At 37.4% G+C, this 25630-nt stretch overlaps 1 protein-coding gene across 1 annotated transcript in view; it reads right to left on the reverse strand.

Moving 5' to 3' along the window:
• CPA6 (carboxypeptidase A6) overlaps nucleotides 1-25630 on the reverse strand; it is a 315399-nt gene that overhangs the window by 44729 nt on the left and 245040 nt on the right. The window contains exons 7-8 of the mRNA XM_012463663.2: nucleotides 9781-9891; nucleotides 9180-9270 (exon numbers count right to left, since the gene is read on the reverse strand). Of these exons, the coding sequence (XP_012319086.2) occupies nucleotides 9180-9270; nucleotides 9781-9891 (202 nt within the window). The remainder of the gene's footprint in view (nucleotides 1-9179; nucleotides 9271-9780; nucleotides 9892-25630) is intronic.

Here is a 25630-nt window from a genome sequence, read left to right on the forward strand (position 1 = left end):
GAGAAATAAAACAACAATATAGTGTTTTGTGTATACACACAAAATTAGTCCCAAGCATTATTTATAATCTGCTGTTACAAAAAAAATTGTTTTAAAAAGCATTTGGGCATGTTCTGCCTAAGGATTATGAAATAGAAAACAGGGAGAGGAAATGATTTTTGCATATAATCAGTGTCTAGATTAGGAAAAGAACGACTTAAGAGCAACTTCACAAAAGATAAAATAGAATAGCTCTTTTTAGCAGTGTATCAGCTGGAAGATAGGTTTGAATAGGAAGAGAAGAAAAGGAAAGCTTTTTGTATTTTCTTTAAATCTTAGAAACAAAAGATTTTTAGTTAGCCTGTGATCTTCTATTCTAGAAAGAATGAAGTTTGCAAAAAGATGTTTAAGGTTGATGAGCACGAGGAGTGCTGAAAGGGATTAATATATTCCCTAGGTGAGTAGCGCTAAGGAGAGAGATCATAGCTTACTAATATTTCTAGTAGATACATTATTTTAAAAGGACAAATTAGCATGGTAGATAGCAATGAAATATGAAAAGGTGAGACAGTAGCAGTAATGAATACAAGGAAAAAGAAAATTAAGCTGAATGTTAGACAAAGCTTATGAAAGAATTCTTGGTCAAAGTAACAGATACAAAGTAGGAAATGAAATGTTCATAAAAGACTTTGTACTGGTCAGAATTTCAGGAAAGGGCACAGAATCCACTATGGCTAGTTTTAAGCAGAGGGGATTTTATTTTTATTTTTTGAGACCGGGTCTTACTCTGTCACCCAGGCTGGAGTATAATTGTTTGATCTTGGCTGACTGCAACCTCTGCCTCCCTAGCTTTGGCAATCCTCCTGCCTCATCCTCCTGAGTAGCTGGGATTACAGGCATGTGCCATCATGCCTGGCTAATTTTTGTATTTTTTTGTAGAGATAGAGTTTCACCATTGTTGCCCAGACTGATCTTGAACACCTGCACTCAAGTGATCTGCCCTCCTTGGCCTCCCAAGGTGCTGGGATTACAGGCTTGAGCCATCGTGACTGGTCACAGAGGAGATTTTTTTTAAAAAATTATAAAACATTTTTCTGAGCCTTCTTGGAAGACTTGACCAGGAAGGCTACTGTATCTTCCAAAATGAGGAAGCAGCACATTCAGGGGAGAGCCAAGAAGGTGAAGCTGACTTGGATGAACCACATGCTTCCATAATGGTAGTGGACAGTAGGACCATGGAAGCCATAGAAAAGCAACTTCCATCTTTCTTCCATTCTTTAAGCCGAGGTGAGCACACCAAAGAGATAGAAACTAAGTCACACCCAGATCCCTAGCTTATCCTTAAGGAAATTTGTACGAAATGCAGCGTTTATTTTTTTGGCCTCAGCCATACAGGAAGGCACGTAGAAAGAGTTTGGAATGGATGGAGAGTGCCTATACCCATAATGCACACTACTGACTTCATTCTTAGAGAAATTTAAAGGAAAACACCTAAAACAACAAAATCAGAAACATCATTAAGAACCAGTTCTTCTGGCCGGACATGGTGGCTCACATCTGTAATCCCAGCACTTGAGTTGAAAGGATCATTTAAGCCCAGGAACTTGAGACCAGCCTGGGAAATATAGTGACACTCCATCTCTATGAAAAATAAAAAAATTAGCTAGGTGTGGTGGCTCACACTGGTAATCCCAGCTACTTTCAGAAGACTGAGGTGGGAGGATTGCTTGAGCCCAAGAGGTTGAGACTGCAGTGAGCCAGGATTACACCATTGCACTCCAACCTGGGCAACAGAGGTAGATCATATCTCAAAAAATCAGTTCTTCCTAAGTTTCAGCATTCATTGTCAGCTCTCCCAAAATATCAAAAGGACTGTTATACAGGATTTGAAAGACAATATCTAAAAGAAGAGTAAGAAATACCTTCAAGCTGCATACTTTTATTTGGAAACTATGATACTATTGCTGTAGCATTGTTACTTGTAGGAGGCAGCAAAAAAGAAAGAAAGTTGTCTGGCATTGGTAAGTTCTGGAGAATCAGGTGCAGGTAAGATTGTTTCAAATACATTATGATGAGGATAAAAGGCCCTAAAACCATCATGGAGAAGTCAGGCCAGCACTAATTCTAATTTTGTTAATTTATAAAATGATAGCCAGGTTTTCTAGCAATATGAAGGAATTGTGGCAGATACTGTGATAAAAGCTCCTGCTACAAACACATCTAAATGATCAAGAAATCAATGTAAATACATGGGAAAGTCTTCAAAAATGTTTCTGAGGATACAAGTGTGAAGAGGGAGCTGGAATAACGGCTGACGCTGAAGCAAAAGGTGCAGGCATGCTTGGGGTGTTTGCTGGTCTCTGACCTGGAGGCTTGTTTCAATGGCCACATGTGGTGGAGGCAGAGGATCAGCATTTGGGTTCTCAGTATGTAGGAAAAGGGAGCAAGACCTAGACATACACCTGGGAGCCTCAGAGTAGGACATTTTCTTTTTATTCTTAGACAGAGTCTTGTTCTGTTGCCCAGGTTGGAGTGCAGTTGTGTGATCTTGGCTCGCTGCAACCGTTCAAGCCATTCTTGTGCCTCAGCCTCCCAAGTAGCTGGGCTATAGGCATGTACCACCACACCTGGCTAATTTTCATATCTTTAGTAGAGATGGGGTTTCACCATGTTGGCCAGGCTGGTCTCAAACTCCTGTCCTCAAGTGATCTGCCCACCTCGGCCTCCCAAAGTCCTGGGATTACACATCTGAGCCCCTGTGCCCCACCCAAAGTAGGACACTTTCCATAAAAATGTGGGCTATAAAAAAATCTGCCTGCATGGGAAGATGCCAAACTCTGGCTGGGAAAGAAAAAGGTCTTCCTGAAGAATTTATAACCACATGCCTGACATCTCATGGGTTTGTAAATTCAAACTACTTGCATGGTATGTGGTGGTCCAAGATCAGAAATAGTGCCTGGGGGATCTTCCTCTACACTTCCCTCTTACCATACATTCCCAATCTCATTTTTTTTTTTTTTTTGTCTATTTTATTTTGGATAAAACACTTCCATTCATATTGTTATTCTGATACCTAAACTAGTCCTCTGCAGTCACACATCTTTAACTCTTTAACCAAATGGAGTAACAGTAATCATTCATGGCAACTCGATCCCTAAGGAGATAGACTATGGTTACAAACAGACGCTGAAGTCAGTCAGATTTGACTTTTCATTATAGCTCAATTCCTAACTTCTCTCTTAGTTTCTTCATTAGCCAAATAGGGATAATAACAGCATCTACCAATGAGAATTCATGTTGAGCATTTAGCACTTACTTGGCACATAATGACTCAAGAAATGCCACCCATGTATCAACAATGGTGAGCAAATCCTTATGACCTAAATTTCTAAATAGCCAGGATTCTAGGTCCTTAATTACCTTTATAAAAAGCATAACTAAGCACTACAGTTTAGCTCACTATAATCTTCTAGTTTTAAAGTTTTCTACCAACTTTGCTAGATATTAGGTGATTCATATCTTTTCATATTAAATTGGTTGTTGTTAAGCAAAGAATACGATAAGCCAACAGATCTGTTCACTTTGTATTTCTTCAGAATCCCAAATAATTTCTTAGGAGTAGGATGTGAACCCATTAAATCTTTCAAGACTTTCTTATATAATTTCTAGCACCTTGCAATATAGAAGGGGCTCAATACATTTGTTTGGATTTAGAGATGGATTAATGTATGTTAGAGTCATTCCTAACAGAGGTGGTAGGAAACTTAAGGGCCTAGTTTGACCAGTTAGTTGATGTTTAATCCCATCAACCTGTCATTCTCAGCCAGAAGTTATCTGGATCAGAGCTTGTCGATTAATCTCCAGTGACAGAAATTCACCCTTCTAAGGGCAGTGCATTCTTGCTGTGAGTTCCATGCCTCTGAAATTTGATGTGAATTAGTTCTCTCTCTGAGCTTACCTTGAAGCCAGACTCAGAATTTCATCACATCCCCAGGGTAATATTGTGAAATACGTATTTGTTGGTCTTCATCCTGTTTCCTGGAATACATATAGCTCCTAAAATCTTTAGACTCTCTGGAGTGATGACTGTCTTTGTATGCTAATAGGATGACTGGTGGCTGGGGGTCCTTAGGCAGCTTCAGAATGGGTACAGGTCACTGAAAGACCAGGCATGATGAGAGGGTTGGGACTTTCAATGCCACCTCCCCAACATCTTGGGAGGAGAGAGGCTTAAGGTTAATCACCAATGGCCAATGATTTCATCAAGCATCCCCCCATGATCAAGCCTCTGTAAAAATCCAAAAGAACTGGATTCAGAGAGCTCTGGATAGCTGGACACATGGAGGTTCCTGGAGGGTGGTGCCTATGGAAAGGGCATGGATCTTTCATGCCCTTCCTGCATACCTTGCTCTATGCGTTTCTTTCATCTGGCTGTTTATCTGTATCATTTAAAATAAATGATAAACATATGTAAAGTATTTCTGTGAGTCACTGTAGCAGATCCAACTGAAAGAGGGGATCTTGGGAACCCTGATTTATAGTCAGTCAGGCAGAAGTACAGGTCACAAGCTGGCATTCGTGACTGGCATCTGAGGTTGGGGGCAATCTTGTAGGACAGAGTCTTTAACCTGAGGAATCAGACACTCCTTTTAGGTAGTGTCAGAATTGAATTGAATTTTAAGACACCTAGCTGGTGTCCACTGCAGAATTGCTTGGGGCGTAGTGAGAAAACCTCACACATCTGGTGTCAGAAGTGCTGTATTGAAAAAGAAAAAACGCTTTGGGTTTTTCTGATATTCCTCACCCAGAGGGCAGCTCCAATTCCACAAATCCTTATGTTGGGGCTTAGAAGTTGACACTCCCAGCTGGGTATGGTGGCTTACGCCTGTAATCCCAGCACTTTGGGAGGCTGAGGCAGGTGGATCACTTGAAGTCCACCTGCAGAGGGCAAAGAGAGAGTTTTCCCTTAACCCCATGCTTAGTCAGTGAAGTAGATTGTACTGAATATTACCTGTGGTGGTAGTTGTGTACTGAATATGCTGGAGAATTGCATACTTCACAGCAAAGTTTAATCGCAATCCTCTGTAGGCATTTTTGAGTACTAAAGTCTCTTTCCATACAGACTAGCAACATTACCTCTTTTTATTGCTCTCTTTGCCCCAAATTTAGGCTCTGAAATTTGCTATATTTTCAAAACAATTCAGCTTAAGTCCTCAGCTAGTATAGCTCTCTCCAAACAAAAGCCACTCAGCTGGAGGAACTCATCCTTTTAGAAAGCAGGCCGGTGGCCATCTATTGTTATTTCCCAGGGACTGGCTGAAAACCACCAATTTGTAATGGTTTCTCTCTTCACCCTAGATGATCTACCCAAATGATTGCCCAAGCAGAAGAGCCCCTGTTCCACTTTTTTTTTGTTTTTTGTTTTTTTTGGGTAGAGTAGGAGTGTGGTGGTCAGAGAAGGGCATATGTAGAGAGGGGCACATGTGGTTGGGCTGCTAAAAAAAAGTATAGTTTTCTCCATATTATATCTAATTTATAATATTAGGTAACTGAGTGTTCTAAAAGAGTTTCTACTTTTCAATAAGTACCTAACTTGCTCCTAAATAGAAACAAAAACATTTTTATAACAGTTATAATTCACATATTATGAAATTCACCCTTTTAAAATGTACAATTCGATGGCTTTCAGTATATTCACAATTATCACAACTATCTAATTCTAGAACATTTTCATCACCCCCAAAAGAAGTCACTTACCCCTCAGCAGTCACTCCCCATTTTCCCCTCTCCCCAGCCCCTGGAAACCACTAATCTACTTTCTATCCCTATAGATTTGCCTCTTCTGGAGAATTCATTTCCTTTTTGTGACTGACTTTTTTCACTTAGCATATTTTTAAGTATCATCTATGTGCAGAATGTATCAGTACTTCATTCTTTCTTATGGCCAACTAATATTCCATTGTATAAATATACCACATTTTGTTTATTTATTCATCAGCTGATAGACATTTGGGTTGTTTCTACTTTTTGGCTATTATGAGTAATACTGCTACGAACATTCATATACAAGTCATTATGTGGACAAATGTTTTCATTTCTCTTGGGTATGCCTATCTAAGAGTGGGGTTGCTGGGTCATCTGTTTAACTCTATGTTTAACTTTTTAGGGAAATGCCAAATTGTTTTCCAAAGTGGCTGCATCATTTTACATTCTCACCAGCCAGTATGAATGTCCCAGTTTTTGTGCACCCGCACCAACACATGTTATTGTCATTTTATTACGGCCGTCTTAGTAGGTGTGTGGTGGTACCTATTGTGGTTTTGATGTACATTTCTCTGTTGGCTAATGATGCTGAGCATATTTTCATATGCTTATTCCCTTTTATATATCTTCTTTGGAGAGTATCTTTGCAAATCATTTGTGCACTTTTAAAATGGGTTACTTGTGTTTTTATTGTTGAGTTGAGAGAATTCTTTCTATATTTTGAATACAAGTCTCTTAGTAGATACATGATTTGCAAACTTGTTTTATGTTCCATAGGTTTTTCTAAATAGTAATTTGTATTTAGGCAACACTTGAATTATTCAGAAGTTAAAGATTAAGTATGGATATTATCCAAACCCTTTGCCTTTTTCCTGGATTTGTTCCAATTTGGAAAAATCAGTGCTTACAGCATATTCTAAAAACAGTACAGAGAGGAAAGAAAAAAGCACAGTGCTTCACAGAGAAAATGTGCTTGAAATGAATGAATGAAATTTATGCATTTATTCCTGGTTCCTACCACTACTCTGACTTGTCAAGTTCCTCTGGGGGACTTTCAGACCGGTGATACTCATTCTATGGCCAAAACATCCCCAGGGGAGCTACAAAGTATTCAAAAGGTATGCCTCTCTCTACGTGCATGCTGGATTATTCCACATGGATATACTAAAGCATCACCACTATCACATGGGGATCCCCAGATTCTTCATGGCAAAAAATGGTTTCGTGCTCTGCTCCTCAAGTTCAAGAATCAATGACTTAAGAGAAAGAAACAGCTGTTTTTGTCACTTCTGTGTTGATCCTATAGTGTTTACAATGGTCTGGGCATTTCTCTGTCATTTATGCTATGGGTGTTTATTTGGAGGTTCACTTTAGGGAATTTCATACTTACTTCAATACCCCTGACCTTGGAGTGATTCCCACATTGTGGTTCCTTGTCCCCTTCATGCAGCACATAGCTGTATAGGGGATGGACCTGACCCTGGGAAGGAGGCAGGTCACACTTGGCTGCTTGCCTATCGGATCAGCTGAATCCATTCTGGAGACCTTGCAGCTGACACAGTCCCAGCCAGGCTGCCTGCACTTCCCCATTACTTCCAACAGTCTATCATCATTTTGTAACTGCATTTGACATAATCCTTTGTGTATCCCGAGCATTGACTCAGAAAAGAACGATTCAAAACTGGGAAGAATCAAAGGAATTCTAGCCGGGACTGCAGCTGAAACTGAAAAACCAAAGAAGGCATGTGTATGAAGGACGCAAGCTGGGTAAAGGAAGAACCACTAAGGGAAGAAAGACCTCACTTGCAACCTGATATAAACTGGAGTCTAAGTTTACACAGGCAGAGCCAGCTGCTGCTAGAGTTACTTGGCTCAATTACATACAGGGCATTGGCATCCAGGGCACTCACGCAGATGCCTGTAGGTATGCATATGACATATATGTGGATGCGAGTGTCCGCTAACAATGGAAACATCCCTGTGGTTATGAATATGCAAAATGGCCCTATTAGAGAGAAGGGAAAGTGAAAAGTTTTTTTAAATTACTGGATTTCAGGAGTTAACATGTTTGTTGTCTCAGTATAGGTTGGAGAAAACAATTTCTAAATAGAAATAGCCATCTGTAATACCACATCATAGTATTTGTAGAATGCTTCCCCCCAGTAATGAAAGTACTTTTAAATATACATTATTGCTCATCATCACAACATTCCCATGAAGAAAAGAGGTTGTTTCACCAATTAGTCTGAGGCTTAGAGGTGAAGTGACTCTGTTCTGGAGGTCAGGGAACAAGAGATAGGTCACTGATACTTAGATCCCAGTTTGGAGCTAGGAACTAAATTGGACATTTCACATCTATAAATTCCTTTAGTCCCTGCAAGAACCCCATGAGGTTGTTGGCATTATAATTTCATAGATTAAAAAAAATTACCCAAATCCATGAGCTAATAATGGTAGAATCAGACTACATTTGTCTTATTTTAGAGCCATATTCTTTTAGCTATGTTCTTATTTGCCAATTCTAATTGACTGAAGTCTCTGGCTTGGAGGGATGTGTGGACCGAATCAAAGCCCACACCCGGTTATTCTGGCTGATGCTAGTGGGATGGGAGGATTGGCTTCTCACATAGAACCTAACCCTCCTTGTAGAATGAGTGAATGTGCAATAGGCCTCATTTCTAAGGGATTAAAGGAAGGCTTTCCATTACACACGGGTCTATATTTTGAGGGACCTATAGAAAGATTCAATAAAAAGGCGGCTCCTCACAACTGCATTTTAATAATAGTTTTCCATCCTATCCTTTTTCTGTTGCAAGTATACTAGCCATGACTAATTTTCTCATTTCTCCCTGACACTTGCCTTTTTCCTTTGGTAGAAGGATTTTTTTCCTTAAAATGACATCTTCCTTTTATGTTAAAGGTGATTATTAATGAAATATGGAACGCAGCAAAAATACATTCCTGATGTGAGCAGTCAATCCACGTATGACCAGCAGAGTGGTAGATTATAGACAAGGTCATCGACCTTGGAGATTATAGACAAGTGTTGACCACGATAGACAGACAAAGGCAGGATCAGTGGTGCTTATATGAAAAGGGTAAAAACATTTAACCAGAATTATACTACACCATGGTTCATGTTTTCATTGGGGGAATGACAAATATTCCTCAGTTTTCTGCTTTTACATATGTATTTAAATTTTCAGTTTTCAGGACTGAGTTGACAGATTTAAAATTTGATTTTTATATATAAAAAAGAATCCTTTCATTTTCTTTTGCCAATGACAGCTATGATGGACTTATCTGTACCTTTCGCACCAGGTTTTCACATACAGACAAACATGAGTCTCCCATGAGAGTCCTCTGGGCTCATGATTTTGCAGAGTAAAACCTGCAGAGTCCTTTTGGATCTGGATCCCAGTTAGTCCCAAACTTACCACACCACTTCACTTTCCAGTTTCGATTGGCATCCACTCCACGGCAGCGAAACCTTGAGTTCCTTGACCTTGTTTTTCTCCAAAATCGATCCTAGACATAATTAAGAAAACAGGTGCAGAGAAAAATACTTAAAAGGTTATTCGCATGCATTTTAGTAGCTCAATCAATGAACGAATCATACTACAGAGGGGAGAGTTCTTCTGTGAATAGACAAGCGCAGGGAGTGAAAAAGAGGACTGGATTAGTAGCAGAGCTTCATGCTCCAATTTATGCTACAAACTTCCTATATTTTGCCTTCTCTTGGCCCCATTTCTTTATAGACAAAATTGAATGGACTGGACTAGACCAGTGATTTTTTTCACAATTTATTTGGAAGAAGAAATCTTTATTTATGTGAAATCTTCTGCAAAATCTAGATGTGAAAATGAAATCAAATATCAACAACAGCTCTGACTGGTGGAGGAGTGAAGGCCTCTTTTGCATCTCTAGAATCACTTAGCTGACTGCCCGTCCACCTTCCTTCCTGTCCTGGAAGTTACTGACTCTGTTTTCCATGATTTATTTAGTCCTTTTTTCAACTGGATAGGCAAAGTGACTTACATTGGTCCAACTGAAATGGTATCCATCGACGTTAAAAACAGGCATGATATAGAAATACAGATGATTCAACATTTTTCTCATGGCTGGGTCACTCTTATATGTTAGAAGAGCCTAAAAGACAAAGGTGAGATTTTTCTTTCAAATTGGTCCACAAAAAGGGAGGAAAAAAAGAGTGTGAGATTTCCTTTCTACCCGTGAAAAACACCAAATACTGTGGTTGAAAAAGTAATAAGCTAATATGAACTTTACTCTTTGACATCATAAATTCTCTGTTAATACTTCTGTCTGAATTAAACTCTTTATTACCAATAACCTTTTAGCAGAATTGTTAAAAAAAGATCAATTGGCAGTCTCTTAATCGTATTTAAGATCTGGCTAAATTTTTAGGCTGATTAAGAAAGCAACAACATAGATGGGCTTTTGTGTAACCACCTCTTTTTAGATTCCACTCAATTGTGGACAAAATAATTACCTAAATCTATTTGATAGCTTTGCACAATACTTCATAGCACAGACCAGCTGCATGTCACTTAATTGTCTAATTAGTACCAGCCTCAAGCCTTGGAACTTACTCCATTGAGACTATTCTTTTCTCCTTACTTTTCCATAAAAAATTTAATGAACAATAGAATATCTTTGCTCTTTTTATTGTGGCTCCTTTGAAGTCTTGCTCTTGTGATTAGCTTTTACTTAAATTGTGCCTGACCCCAAGTCTGAAGATGCTGCACTACAGATTGGTCTCAGATGGAAAAGCATTGTATGTGCTTTCGAGAAGACAGACATTCTGAAATAACATTCTTATGGAATGAACTTTTTAAAAAGTTCTTTTTGATGCATGTTTGTCCTTGTTTTTCTCCAAAATCAATCCTAGACATAATTAAGAAAACAGGGGCATAATTAAGAAAACAGAATATCTTAGAGGAGCACATAAGAAATTTGTAACAGGGGTTGTCTTTGTGGAGGGGACTAGGGGACAATGTGTGGGAAGGGGAATTACCTTTCATTTTATACCTATTTGGATTGTTTGCATGTTTACCATATTAAAAATACAATTCAGATAAAAGAACTTGTTTTAAAAAACCCCGCTTTATTGGGGTATTACTGACATACAAAGAGTTATACATATTTAATTAATGTATGCAACTTGATGCATCTTGAGATAAGTATATACCCATGAAACTATCATCATAATTTATGCCATAAACACATCCATCACTTCAATAGTTTCCTCCTACTCTCTTTATAGATTATCATTATTATTTTTTGTGATAAGAACACTTACATAAGCTCTACCCTCTTAGGAAATTTTTAGGGGTATAATACAGTATTGTTAACTACAGGCACTATGCTGTACTGTTGATCTCCAGGACTTACTCAACTCATATAACTAAAACCTTGTACCTTCCTGTTACCCCTCCCCAAATAAAAGAATTCTAAAATTGTGCATAAACCTCCTTGGAAAATTAAATCCTTAAAATTTCAAACTTCTTTTACATCTAGTTAAGTAGGATTTCTGAACCCATCATAAGCAGCATTCCGTATTTACATGGTAAGAATTCTATTGATAGAGAGAAATCTAATAATACAGTTTGTTAGGAACAATCACTATCTTAGAAATAATATTGAAAATATAGAGATACACTCAAGAACATGAGAGTTAAATACAATCTTATATATAATTTAAATATCTATGAGAGTAACACAAGTTTATAAACATTAATACCCTTCTCTCTTGTTCTTTTGTTTAAGACTCAATAATAATTTGTTGGGCAACTTTAACTTCAAAGGGATTTTTCTATATGCTAGAATTTGTATTAATTATCTGAAGCCTCAAACTAGGGAGAAATCCCTAGTATGCAATCAGCTGTACAAATCCCGGAATTTTTTCCCCAGGTAAATGGAGATTCCTCAATGCCTGGATGAAGTCTCCTACTGGGATGGCAGGGACAGAGCTACATGGTTGGCTACATTCTTCCTTAAAGTTCAGCAGCTGTGGCTTTCCATGCCACTCTAGAGAGGAAGAGAAAAGAGATGGCAGAAGAATGGAGCCGGGGCAACAAGGCAGGAAAAGTGGGGTAGGAAAAAGCCATGGTAATTTCTCTCCCTCCTTTTCTACCATTAGGGACTACAGCTCTTTCGTCAGTCCCAACTGAGGAAGTGTCATCTTTTCCAAGCACAGATGTTAGTACCTACATGGCCAACTGGTCTAGACACCTGCATGGCAATGCTTGCATCTTATTCTGTCTTCTCCAGTGCAAGTGACCTCCATAGCTTTATATTTAAAATACATTGCTAACTTCCTTTTGGAAAATAACATATTTTAAGCAAATAGGAAAAATACAGAGAAGTCTATTACACCTATGAGCCCACCGATACATCTTGCCATATTTATGAAAGCTTTAAAAAATGGAGATATTATAAACAAAAACTCCCTTTTGATTACTCCCTGATCCCATTTTCTTCCCTTCCACCAAGGTAATCCCTATTCTGTTTGACATCATCCTTTCCATGCATGATTGTATGTATTACTACATATATATGTAGCATGAGAACAATGTATGATATTTTGTGTATGCTTTAACATTTTATGCAAATGAAATATGTTAATCTGTGGTCTGCTTTCCTCCCAATATATTTTTAACATTTATTAAGTTGAGGATTTATTTATTTTAACTGGTAAATGGCATTCCATTATAGGTAAATACACAACTTATTTTGTTGATGGACAGATTAAGTTTGGTATTTCACTGTTAGTAGTAATAACAATAAATAAGCAATATATAATAATAAATAAGCAATAATAACAATAAGCAATAAATATAATAACAATAAATAAGCAATAAGTATTCTTGCACATTTCTCCTAGACACATTTGAGTTTGTTTATAACATAGAGTCAGGAATGGATTTGTTGGGTCATGGATTTACATGTTTTTAATTATATTAAGTGTTGCCCTTTTTTATTAAATCAGCAAGCACTCCCATCTGCAGTGAATGAGACTGAATTAACAGGCTACCTATGCTGAAGAACAAGTTTCCATTTGTGGATGGAATTGCATTAATGCACTCTGGTCTATATCAGTTCACCAAACCCACATCATGGTTTATATAGAATCTGATGAGTCTGGTAGGATGTGTCTCCCCATGTTTTTTGAGTTCAAAATTATCTTGGTTATTTTTGACCCTTCTCTCTTCACATTAATTTTGAAATCAAGGGTGAACATGTTAAGGAGGTTCTGTTTTATACTTAGGTTGTTTTTGTCACTAATGTTTGTTGAATTTTAGTAAATGATTTTTCTTCCTCTACTGTCATAATCATTTGGTTGTTGTGATATGTCAATAAATAATTTTCTGTTGTTAAACCATCCTTGTGTTCCTGGGATAAGCCCATTTGGTTATGATGTGTATTTTTAACACATTGGCTGGATTCAGGTTGCTAATGCAGTCATACACTGTGTAACAATGATTTGGTCAACAATGGATTGCGTATGCCACTGTGGTTCCACAAGATTATAATGGAACATAGAGAGAACTCTGATATCTGACCCTTGATATTTGTGTTGCAGATCAATAGGGAAAATGACTGATATTCAGTAGTGGTGGTGGGGCATATGGTTTTCCATATGAAAAAAAAACACTACCCAGGTTTGTGTAAGTACACTCTATGATGTTCACACAATGATGAAATTGCCTAACGACACATTTCCCAGAACATATTCCTGTTGTCAAGCAATGCATGACTGCATTAACATCTATATTGCTACATGAGCTAAGTGTATGATTTTCCTTCTTATTTTGTCCTTATCTAGTTTTGCTACAAGGGTTATATTACCGGATGGTGATTTGGGGGTGTTCCGTTATAATATAAAAATTATATTTGTGGAATATTTTTAATATATTTGAATTATTAGTTCCCTGAATGGTAGAACTCAGTTCTAAGACCATTTAGGCCTAGAGCAGAAGCTAATGAAATATAAAACAAAGATGTACTAAGAAAGATATATCTTTATCATTTTGTTGTTGACTTTACAATTTTTTTTTTTAAGAGATGGTCTTGCTCTGTCACCCAGGCTGGAGTTCAGTGGTGCAATCATAGCTCACTGCAGCCTCGAACTCCTGGGCTCAAGTGATCCTCCTGCCTCAGCTTCCCAAGTAGCTGGGACTACAGGCAGGAGCCACTTGGCTAAATACTTAATTTTTTATTGTTTGTAGAGACAGGGCTTCCCTATGTTGCCCAGGCTGATCTCAGACTCCTGGGCTCAGGCAATCCTCCCTCTCAGCTTCCTAAAGTGCTGGGATTACAGGCATGAGCTACCAGACCCGGCCTGTCATTCATACTTTCGTTCCTTTTCTAATTTCTTGAATGGAAAGATTGGCTCACTAACTCAGAGACTTTATTCTTTTCCTTGATTTAAATTTTATTTATAAATGTTTTTGTTTCTAAATATGTGGGTTAAATTTTTTTTTTAAATAAATGATTTCTGACAACTGCATTACAGTTAGAGAATGTGATATTTTAAACAGATTATTTGGTATTTGTTGATGCTTGCTTTGTAGACTAGAATATATTCAATTTCTGTGAATGTTCCAATTGTGCTTGAAAAAATATACATTCTGTAATTATTGGGTAGAGATACTATATGTATTTATTGGATGAGGTTATTAGTTATTGTTTGTATCACCTATATTCTTACTAAGACTTTGTCTGCTACCTTAACCACTGAGAATTGTGTTAAAACCTCATATCGTTATTTTGGCCTTATTGGTTTTTCTTACAAGTTGTCAATTTTTGTTTTATACATTTGGAAGCCATTAGCATCGTTAAAAAATTTTTCATTTCTAAATAATATATGAATCAAAGAAGCTGTTCTGTAGTATTCTATTCTGGAAACAGTTTAATTTCCAAGACTTGTCAGAACGTGTTCTTCCTCTGACAAACAAGCAGGTGTCATTGTATTGCATATGCTATATTTATGATTTTTATAACTCTCTAAGAATTGCAGCTATTCTCCATCTGGTCACACAAAGCAAGAATCATCACGACGTGATGACTGTTAAATACTGAACGGGACGTCTGGGAGAACTCCTTGCTTGAGTGCCTTAAATAATAGGACACAGATCATTTCTCTCTTATGGTTTGGGTGGGGGTTTCTAGAAGAATCATGACGTCTATTTCCTATTATTCTAACATAATCATAAAGAACACAGGCGTGTGCTTTTCTTCTAATGTGTAGAAATATTTTTAGCAATCAATACACATCCCCCATACACATTGAAAAGGAGATGCCCAATAATCAAGTTGCATCTGGACCGACAAAGTTTAATTTCTTTATTACTATTGTTGCTTATGAGGAAGACTTAAGCAGTCAGGATCTGAAAGCCAGTCGCAAAACAATGCACCACACGCCTCAGTGTGGCGGTCCCTAGGTACTGCATCGCCTTACTTCAATTTATTTTTAACAGGCTTCACCAAACCGATTTTTTCAATTAAAAGATATTAAAGAAAGTTTTTAGTGTTACCTTCTGCCAGGCAAATGATAAGTTTGGAACTCATTGGGGCGTTTCTGATGTTAATTAAGAAAGACACAGAATGAATCTATTTGGTATTCACCATCTGCCAAGACTATTTTGGCTTCTACATACATATGTATATGTTATCTATCAGAATTTACCAAATAAACTTTCGTTAAAATCAAAGACAAATTTTGCCATGACTAACACCTTCGTGTGGCATGACAAAGGGAGGTAAAGGGTTTCCCTCCTTTTCAATGTGTTTGGATTTATGTGGTTGAATGTTGCTCTCTTAGAGCTCATCACAGCATGGAATATGGAGAGCATTTTTTTGAGGATTGGTGTTAATGGCTTTTAAAAAGGTAGCTTTAAAACTTTCCTCTATTTTTATTCTAGAATTACTGCAGAGGACCTAAAAATAACCACACATCCAATGCAGGACACACTGGCAGAACGAAGCCTGTTACAGCTAAGGCCAAAGAAAGGGGCACAGCCACCATCAAGCTGAAGACCAGCTTCAACTGGACCGGACAGGAATATCACTCAGGACAGGTAAACATTGCGGCACCAAAGTGGGTGCATCTCAACACAAAGGAGGCATTTAAAATTCAATACCAGGAGAATTAATTAGAGTGGGGGAGAGTTTACAGGGAAGTTTTTTTTATTTTAAAAAGGGAGTTTAATCTATAAAGACAGCTGACATCACACTATAAGATGACCATTAAAGACAAAATGATCAACCAAATAACAGTTTGAAAGTAACATGAAGAAAAGGCACCAATAAATGGTGAAAAACTGAAAATCATCTCCTAATCTTGTATATTCTAGTTATTTTTATACTTAGTTATACTTAGAATCACTCAGGGTGACTAATCTAACGGGGCAGGTAAAGACTAGAAAATGTTGTAAATTAAGCTACATTTTCTAATAAGAGACATAAATATTTGAAATGTTTTGTGTAACCAGGAAGAATACACTATTAGATACATGTCTACTCTTTTTCCTAAGTAATGCCACTTCACATTTCACACAGAGATAGCCTAACAACAGTGGTTCGTTGGTTGTATTTGCTCATGAGAAGAAGCCAGGACAACTTTGGTATTATGAAGATCTGCTCTGTCAGCATATTTTACCTACCAAAAAAGAAAGTACAGGTGTCTTCACTTTGCGTGGCTTTGTTATAGACAGATTTGTTACTGTACTTAATAACGCCAGTCCTCCCACAAAAGTGTAAGTTTCAGTTTCTACTGCTTGATCTCCAGTCTACAAATCACTGTATAAATAAAAATGAGCATCGAGATCTGTGATCCATTATATCCAGACTTTCTTTGAAAGTCTGTCAGTGGGTGGTTGGTCACTGCACATCTTGTAATCAGTTTATGCACAGACAGCAAAGTGTGTAGCTGTGTCGTGTCCTTGTTTCTTGGTGATAAATCTACAAGTTAGTTTACAATAATGGATGATGGAAAGAAGAAATTGTCCAACTAAGGTGAAAGCGTGGCAAAGAAATGAAAAGTACTAATGCTGGAGGTGAGATCTGAACCAAATATAAATGGAGCTTAGAACAAACAGCTGACTAGGAATGTTGACACTGCACCATTCAGTTCTAGATACACAGCCACAGGAATAGAGTGAGGACCAACTTACCAATACAGATGAGGCAAGTGGTTGGGATGAAAAGAATGATGATGTTCCAGAAGAAGTGACCTGGCAACACTTTATGTTAAAGGAACTCTAAGATATTTCATGACATTGAAAGTACAAAGGAAAAAAAATATTGGAAGCTGATTCAGTGAAGAAAGGAGTATGACAATCTGCCAAGGCAATTTTTTAAATGAAAGATGCTCATTGCATGTTGTAAGTTATACAGAGAGAAGATGATGAGCACAATCCAAACGGCCTTTTATAAGGTGTTTTTTTTTTTTTTTAAACAAAGAAATAAGGCATTTGAATTCTCAGTATTGCTCATGATTTAAAATACAGCATACTAAATATTAGTTTTACCAGTTAAAATAATTTCCCAATACAGGTATAACAGAGTAAGAGAGCTTTTAACATTTTGACAAAAGCTCTTAGGATCATGGAACAAACAATTTCTCTCATTGATTATGAAGACTGCTGTGTCCTGCTTCAGCTTGCGTGGTCACTTTTATAGTCCGGTACTACTGTGAAAAGCAAGCTTTGTCTGTCTTCACAATGGCCAGAACACTCTCTATTATTACGTAGTGGAGTACAACTGATGCCATGGATTTCAGTTTAATTAAACTGAAACTAAACAAATAATAATGAAAACTCTGCTATGTTCAGGGCATTATAAATTGGATAGAAGGGGAGAAAGAGATAGGTTGGAGGATGTGGAGAATTAAGGAGATTGGGGAGAGTGTGGATGGAAGAACATAGGGAACTAACGGTACTCAAGGCCAGGAAAAAGAAAACCAAAATATGGTAATTACTCAGAATGGCAGTGAACCAAAGCCAGACAATTTAAAAAATGAAGATCATTTTCATACAATGAACTGTTTTCCATTATGTAATTAAGAACAAAGAAGTGTTTGCTTACTCAGCTGAACTCATTAGATACTTGATCTGGGCTCAGTATCCTTCTCAATTATTTATTCCCTGTTTCTTGGCACATACATGCAATTTAAGTTCTCTTTTTAAAAAGGTTTATTTTTAGTGATCGATTTCTTAACCAAGACCTTACTGTTTTATCTGACATCTGAGGGCTTATATTTTACCTTTGATGAGCAGCAATACATAATGAGACTGAAAGAGATGATTATCCAAAAGGACTATTCCCTGGAGAGCTTTTGGATTGTGGGAGAGGACCCTTCCCCTCCTGGAAAGCATTCCCAGTTGGAGGACTTCCCCTACAACCACAGCTCTAAGTCATTCTTAGAGCTCTGTCCTAAACACACAACCCTCCATAGCCCTCACATATTACTGCTTACTCTGCCTGGAAAATAACCTGCTTCCCTGAAAGGCTCCTATCCTTATTTTTATTTGAGTCACCTGCATAGTACATCTGAATCACATGCCAGATGTTGGCACTAGGATTAGCCATCACTGCAGTGCTGAGTGTAGATGGGCGGGAAAGTGCAATGGAGATGGTTTTCCAATAATCAAACTGGGCCTGGAAGGGTGAGGTTTCACATTACATAGACAGCAGACAAAAACTCTGGCTCTCACCTGGAGAACCAAGGATGTTTTACTGCTTCTCTTTTCTTTCTTTTTTTGTACTGCTGCCTTTCTGTAACAAGATCAAATTAGATCCACCTGTATATCACACATCTTCAATGTCTGGCAGAACTTTCCATTTCAGACCATTTTAGCCCCAAACATTTTTTTGCAAACCCTTGCTTTATCTTTGGTCTGCCACTGAGTTGAATAGAATTCAGCTGCTGATTCTAAAATACCTGTAGAAATAGATGACTCGAGCATAACTGAGTTTAGTGTGAGAATGAAATGTTTTCAGTTTTGTCTGGGTTTAATTTATTTTAAAAATAGAGTCATTTTTGGTCCTGTTTAATACAGAAAATTTTGGGAAATTCAGAAAAGCATAAAGAAGAAAATAAAAATTACCCATAATCCTATCCTTTTTTAACAGTTGGCATATTTTTCAGGTATATATCTATATAGCTCTCAGACATAGATTTTGCAAAATTGAAATTATATTGTCCACGCTGTTTTTTTTTTTTTTTTTTTTAAAGTCTTCATGGATTTTTCTGATTCCTTAATTCCTTCAGGCACTATAATCAGTATACTTAGGCCTCCAAAGACACACTATTTTATGTTATTTCCAGTACATAAATATTTCTCCTCAAATAGAATGCAGACCCCTTGAGTGCAGGGACCATGATTTATACTTCTGTTGATGCCCATAATACAAGAAGAGTACTAAAAATGTAGTGATCAACAAGAATTTTTTGAACCAATTAATATAAATATCTTCTGGGGGAATGCTATTTAACCCTAATTTAAGAAATAACAGCTTTATTGGGATGTAATTCATACACCTTACAATTCATCCTTTTGTAGTGTGCAATTTAGTGTTTTTTAGTATATTTCCAGAGTTGTGCAACCATCACCACTTTATAATTTTATATTTTCCTTTTTTTTCTTTTGAGATGGAGTCTCGCTCTGTTGTCCAGGCTGAAATGCAACAGCACGCTCTTGGCACACTGTAACCTCCGCCTTCTGGGTTCAAGCAATTCTCCTGCTTCAGCCTCCCCACTAGCTGGGATTACAGGCATATGCCACCACGTCCAGCTAGTTTTTGTATTTTTAGTAGAGACAGGGTTTCACCATGTTGGCCAGGCTGGTCTCGAACTCCTGACCTCATGATCTGCCCACCTCAGCCTCCTAAAGTGCTGGGATTACAGGTATGAGCCACCACACCTGGCCTTATACTTTCATTATCCAAAAAAGAAGCCCATACCATTTTTTTTTTTTTTTGAGACAGAGTCTCACTCTGTTGCCCAGGCTGGAGTGGCACAATCTCAGTTCACTGCAACCTCCGTCTCCTGGGTTCAAGTGATTCTCCTGCCTCAGCCTCCTGAATATATGGGATTACAAGCACACCCCACCATGCCTGGCTAATTTTTGTATTTTTAGTAGAGACAGGGTTTCACCGTGTTGGTTAGACTGGTCTTGAACTCCTGACCTCATGATCTACCCACCACGGCCTCCCAAAGTTCTGGGATTACAGGCATGAGCCATCGTGCCCAGCCAGAAGCCCATACTGTAGCTATCAACTCCATAATCCTATCATCTTCTCTCACCACAGGTAACCACTGATCTACTTTTTTTTTCCCCCCAGAAATTCACCTATTTGGGGCATTGCACATATATGGAATCAGGTAATACATAATCTTTTGTGAACAACTTCTTTCGTTTAGCATGTTTTCAAGATTCATCTATGTTGTAGCATGTATCGGTACTTCCTTTATTTCTTGAGATATGATTCATAGAACATAAAATTAACCATTTTACAGTATACAATTCAGTGGTTTTTAATATATTTGCAGTGCTGTACGATCATCATTATCGAATTCTAGGACATTTCCATCACTCCAAAAAGAACCTGGTAGTGGTTAGTTCCAATTCCCTCTTACCTCATCGTCTTGCAACCACTAATCTGCTTCTCTCTGAATATTTCATACAAATGGAGTGATACAATATATAAGCTTTTGTGTCTGCTTAATTTCATTTAGCATAATGTCTTCAAGGTCCACCACTGCTGCATCTTAATACCTTCATTCCTTTTAATGGCTGAATAATGCCCTATTGTATTGTTATACCAATAAAAAAAACTATTCATCAGCCAATGGCCACTTTTTGGCTACTATGAATAATGCTGCTATGAGCATTCATGCACAACCTTCTGTGTGGATATGTTTTCAGTTCTCTTGGGTACACACATAGGAATGGAATTTGGGAACCACATAGTAACTCTATGTTTAACTTTTGGAAGACCTGCCATACTGTTTTCAACCCTATTTTTAACTTGGTAGTTTCCTCTACATTTTCTTTTTTGAGACAGAGTCTTGCTCTGTTGCCCAGGATGGAGTGCAGTGGTGCAATGTCAGCTCACTGCAACCTCCGCCTCTTGGGTTCAAGCGATTCTCGTGCCTCAGCTTCCCGAGTAGCTGGGATTACAGGCACGCGCCACCATGACCAGCTGATTTTTGTATTTTTAGTAGATAAGGGGTTTCACCATGTTTTCAGGCTGGTCTTGAACTCCTGGCCTCAAGTGATTCACCTGCCTCAGCTTACCAAAGTGTTGATATTACAGGTGTGAGCCATCCTCTACTTTTAAACTTAATTTTCAAGTCTATTACTCTTAAGTTTTGTGAGTGTCCCTCTTTACAAGTATCTCCTTGCTGTCTATGCTCTTTGTTCCCTGGCCTCTGCCCATTCTCAGGTTTAAGTCTTTTGCTCTTCTGTAGATACCTGTTCACATTTGCAGAAAGATAACTTCCAAGTTCTGCATGTCTCTGCTTTCTCCTTATGTGTATCTATTCTAGTTTTCTTTCTTTGATGAATTCTTTCTTCGATGAATTTGATGTCTATATCATTCCTCTTGGCCCATGAAAAATTTAAGAAAACTTTAGTCCGGGTGTGGTGGCTCACATGTGTAATCCTAGCACTTTGGGAGGCCGAGGTGGATGGATCACTTGAGGAGTTCGGGACCAGCCTGGCCAACATGGTGAAATCCCGTCTCCACTAAAAATACAAAAATTATCAGTGTGTGGTGGTGCACAGCTGTGATTCCAGCTACTCAGGAGGCTGAGGCAGTATTGCTTGAACCTGGAAGGCAGAGGTTGTAGTGAGCCAAGATTGTGCCACTACACTCCAATCTGGGCGATAGAGCAAGACTCTGCCTCAAAAAAATAAAATAAAAATAAACAAAACAAAACAAAACAAAACTTTAATGCCAAAAGGTAATATTTCTTAAAACTCCTTTTTAATTTTGTGATGAAGGGAGCATCTGTGGTACACATTTCAACAGTAAGTCCAGCATATCTGTGCTCATCTTTTTTCTCTCCCCTCAAAGCCCTATGGCACCATAAATATCACATGATAACAGTTTTGCTAAGCTGATATAAGCAAGCATTCAACAAGAGAAAGGTTTGCAATCTAAGTGTACAAATCACTTATTTTCTTAATTCTGCTTACGAGCTTAACAAAAAGTTGTGCTCCAACCTGGGCAACAGAGCAAGACTCCGTCTCAAAAAAAAAAAAAAAAAAAAAAAGAAAACTTTAATGCCAAAAGGTAATATTTCCTAATATGTGAATATTAGGAAAGAAAGAGAGGTAGCATGTATTGCAAACAGAAAAGTGATGGCTCTAGATTTTCCAAACAGAATTAAATGACTATCAACTTAGGAGACTATAGCCCATAAGTTTTGTGGTATATCTGGCATTTAAAAAATGTCTATCAACTAGCAACTATCAATATTTGTTGAGATAATGAATTCATTTATGCAATTTTCAAAATAACAAAATAATGAAGCCCAATTTACCAGTCATTTAATTCGGGTGCTTTGCTTCTGTATCACTGTTTTCTGAGCTTTGTGTTTTCAAAATAGACATCCACAGATTAATCCACTAAATTGGAATGGGGGCAGAAGTGGAAGTGGCTCTCAGGGCATGACATGGGACAGTTATGCTGGCTGAAGAAGATGAACTTGACGGAGCCAGAGCCCTCTTGATACTTCCGGTTTTCATGGCAAAGAGAGTCAGGGCCAGTTGATGAGGATTACACAGCAGGGAAGAGAGAGCGGAAATGAAATTGACTGTTTCTCTAGGCAAGAGATAGCACCTGGTTCCAAAGAGAATGGAAACCAGGGGTCTGAAGCCTGGCTATTATTTTTACATATTTGGAGATAAATGTAGGTCCACATGTAATTATAAGAATACAGATAGATACCATATACCCTTTACCTATTTTCCCTATTGTTAATATCTTGCCAAACTGTAGTGTAATATTACCATTAGGGTATTGGCATCGATATGGGCAACATTTCCATCCACACACACATTCCTCATGTTGCCCTTTTACAGCTGCATCCACTTTTCTTCTAACTCCACCCCTTCCCTAACCCTGAGCAGTCACTAATCTGTTCTCTATTTCCATAATTTTGTCATTTCAAGAACAATATATAAATGAAATAATAAAATAGGCATTTGTTTAAGATTGGCTTTTTAATTCAGCATAATTCTCTGGAGACTCATCCAGGTGGCTGTGTGTATCAATAATCTGTTCCTTCTAATTGTTGAGTAGTTTTCCATGGTATAGATGTACTACAGTTTGTTTAACCATTTGCCTGTTGATGGATACTTGGGTTGTTTCCAGTTTTTGGCTATTATAAATAAAGCTGCTATAAACATTTGTGCACAGGTTTTTGAGTGAACATAAGTTTTAATTTCTCTGGGATAAATGCCAGGAGTGCAATTACTGGGTCATATGGTAGTTGCATGCCCAGTTTGAAAAGAGACTGCCAACTGTTTTCAAGAATAGCTCTACCGTTTTACATTTGCACCTGCAACGTATGAGTGCTCTAGTTTCCTGCATCCTCACTGGCATTTGGTGATATAAATCTATCTATCTGATTATCTTTAGCCATTCAGATAGGTGTGCAGTGATAGCTTGTTGTGGCTTTAATTTTCTCAATGACATATTTTTTGCATGTGCTTATTTGCCATCTGTATGTATATACTTTGGTTAAATGTCTCTTCATGTCTTTTGCCCATTTTCTCATTGGATTGCTTGCTTTTTACTGTCAAGTTTTGAGTTTATATATTCCAAATGAGTCTTTTATTAGATATGTGATTTGCATATCTTTTTTCCCAGTCTGCAGCTTATAATTTTCATCCTCCTAACAGTTTTTCATAGGCAAAAGTTTAAAATTTTGATTAAGTTTGATAATGTACAGTGTATCTATTTCTTTTATGGAGCATGTTTTTGGTGTCAAGTCAAAGAACTCTTTGCCTTGGTTTTAGATCCTCAAGATCGTCTCCTGTGCTTTTTTCCCCCTAAAAGTTTTATCATTTTACATTTAAATTCATGATAGATTTTGAGTTAATTTTTGTATATGGTATGAGACTTAGACTCACATCTTATAAAAAAAAGACCATTTTTTTTTTTTTGCAATGAATATCCAATTGCTCCAGCACCATTTGTTGAAACGTCTGTTTTTCCACCACTGAATTGCTTTTGCATTTGTGTAAAAAGTCAGTTGGGAATATTTGTGTGGATCTATTTTTGAGTTTCTATTCTGTTCCATTTATCTATGTCTATCCTTTCACCAATACCACACACGCTTAATTATTGAAGGTATATGGTATATCTTGAAATCAGATACAATGAATCCTCCCTCCCTTTTCATTCTTCTTTTCAAAATAGTTTTGGCTGTCCTACTTCCTTTGCCATTTCATACACTTTTAAGAATAATCTTACCTATAGCTACAAAAAAGTCTTGCTGAAATTTTGATAGGAATTGTGTTAAATCTCTATATCAGTTAGAGCAGAATTGCCATCTTTACTATTTTGAAATCTTCCAGTCCATGAATGTGGTATGTCTCTTCACTTAGATTTTATTTCACCAGCATTTTGTAGTTTTCAGCATGTAAATCCTGTACGTTTTGTTAGATTTACACCTAAAAGTATTTCACTTTTTTGAGTAATTGTATATAATCTTGTATTTTAAAAATTCCAGGGTCCATGTGTTAATTGCTATTATGGAAATAAAATTGATTTTGTATGTTTATTTTATATCCTGTTGAAAGATTACCCGTCTATAAGAGTTTAATCATGGATGTATGGTAAATTTAGTCAAATGCTTTCTCTGCATCAATTGATAAGATCATATAGTTTTTCTTCTTTAGCATTTAATATAGTGGATTACAATGATTAACTTTTGAGTATTAAACTGGGATTGCATTCCTGAAATAAATCTCACTTAGCCATGGTATATAATCATTTTTCTTGACTGCTAAATTCTTTCTGTTAATACTTTATTTAGGATTTATATATTTATTTTCAAGAAGGATATTGGTCTGAGTTTCTTTTTCATGTGCTGTCCCTGGTTTTGGTATCAGGCTTCATAAAAAGAACTGGAAGTGTTCCAACCTTTTCTATTTTCTGAAAAGACTGTGTTGAATTGGTGTTAATTCTTCTTTAAACATTTGGTAGAATTCTCCAGTGAAAGCTTCTGGGCATTGAAATTTCTTTTCTGGGGAATCTAAAAATCAGAAACTAATATTTGTAATAGTTATAGGGATGGATATTCAAATTCTCTACTTTCTAATAGGTAAATTGTAATAGTTGGTGTTTTTCAATTAATTGGTTCATTTTGTCTACACTGTCAAATTTATCTGGGTAGAATTATTTCCAGTATTCCCTTATTAACCTTTTCTGTATCTTCAGAGTTTGTGGTGATATTCCATTTCATTCCTGATATTGGTAATTTGCATCTTCTTTTTTTTTTTTTTTTTTTTGTCTCTCATGCTAGAGCTTTGTCAATTTTCTTTTTCTTTTTTTTTTCTTTTGAGATGGAATTTCGCTCTTGTTACCCAGGCTGGAGTGCAATGGCGCGATCTCGGCTCACCGCAACCTCCGCCTCCTGGGTTCAAGCAATTCTCCTGTCTCAGCCTCCCAAGTAGCTGGGACTACAGGCGTGCGCCACCATACCCAGCTAATTTTTTTGTATTTTTAGTATAGACAGGGATGGTCTTGATCTCTTGACTTCGTGATCCACCCTCCTCGGCCTCCCAAAGTGCTGAGATTATAGGCGTGAGCCACCGTGCCCGGCCTCAATTTTATCCTTTAAGAGAAT

Source organism: Aotus nancymaae, unplaced genomic scaffold (assembly GCF_030222135.1).
Source record: "Aotus nancymaae isolate 86718 unplaced genomic scaffold, 86718_ANA_hifiasm-v0.15.2.pri h1tg000036l, whole genome shotgun sequence".
NCBI classification, from domain to species: Eukaryota; Metazoa; Chordata; class Mammalia; order Primates; family Aotidae; genus Aotus; species Aotus nancymaae.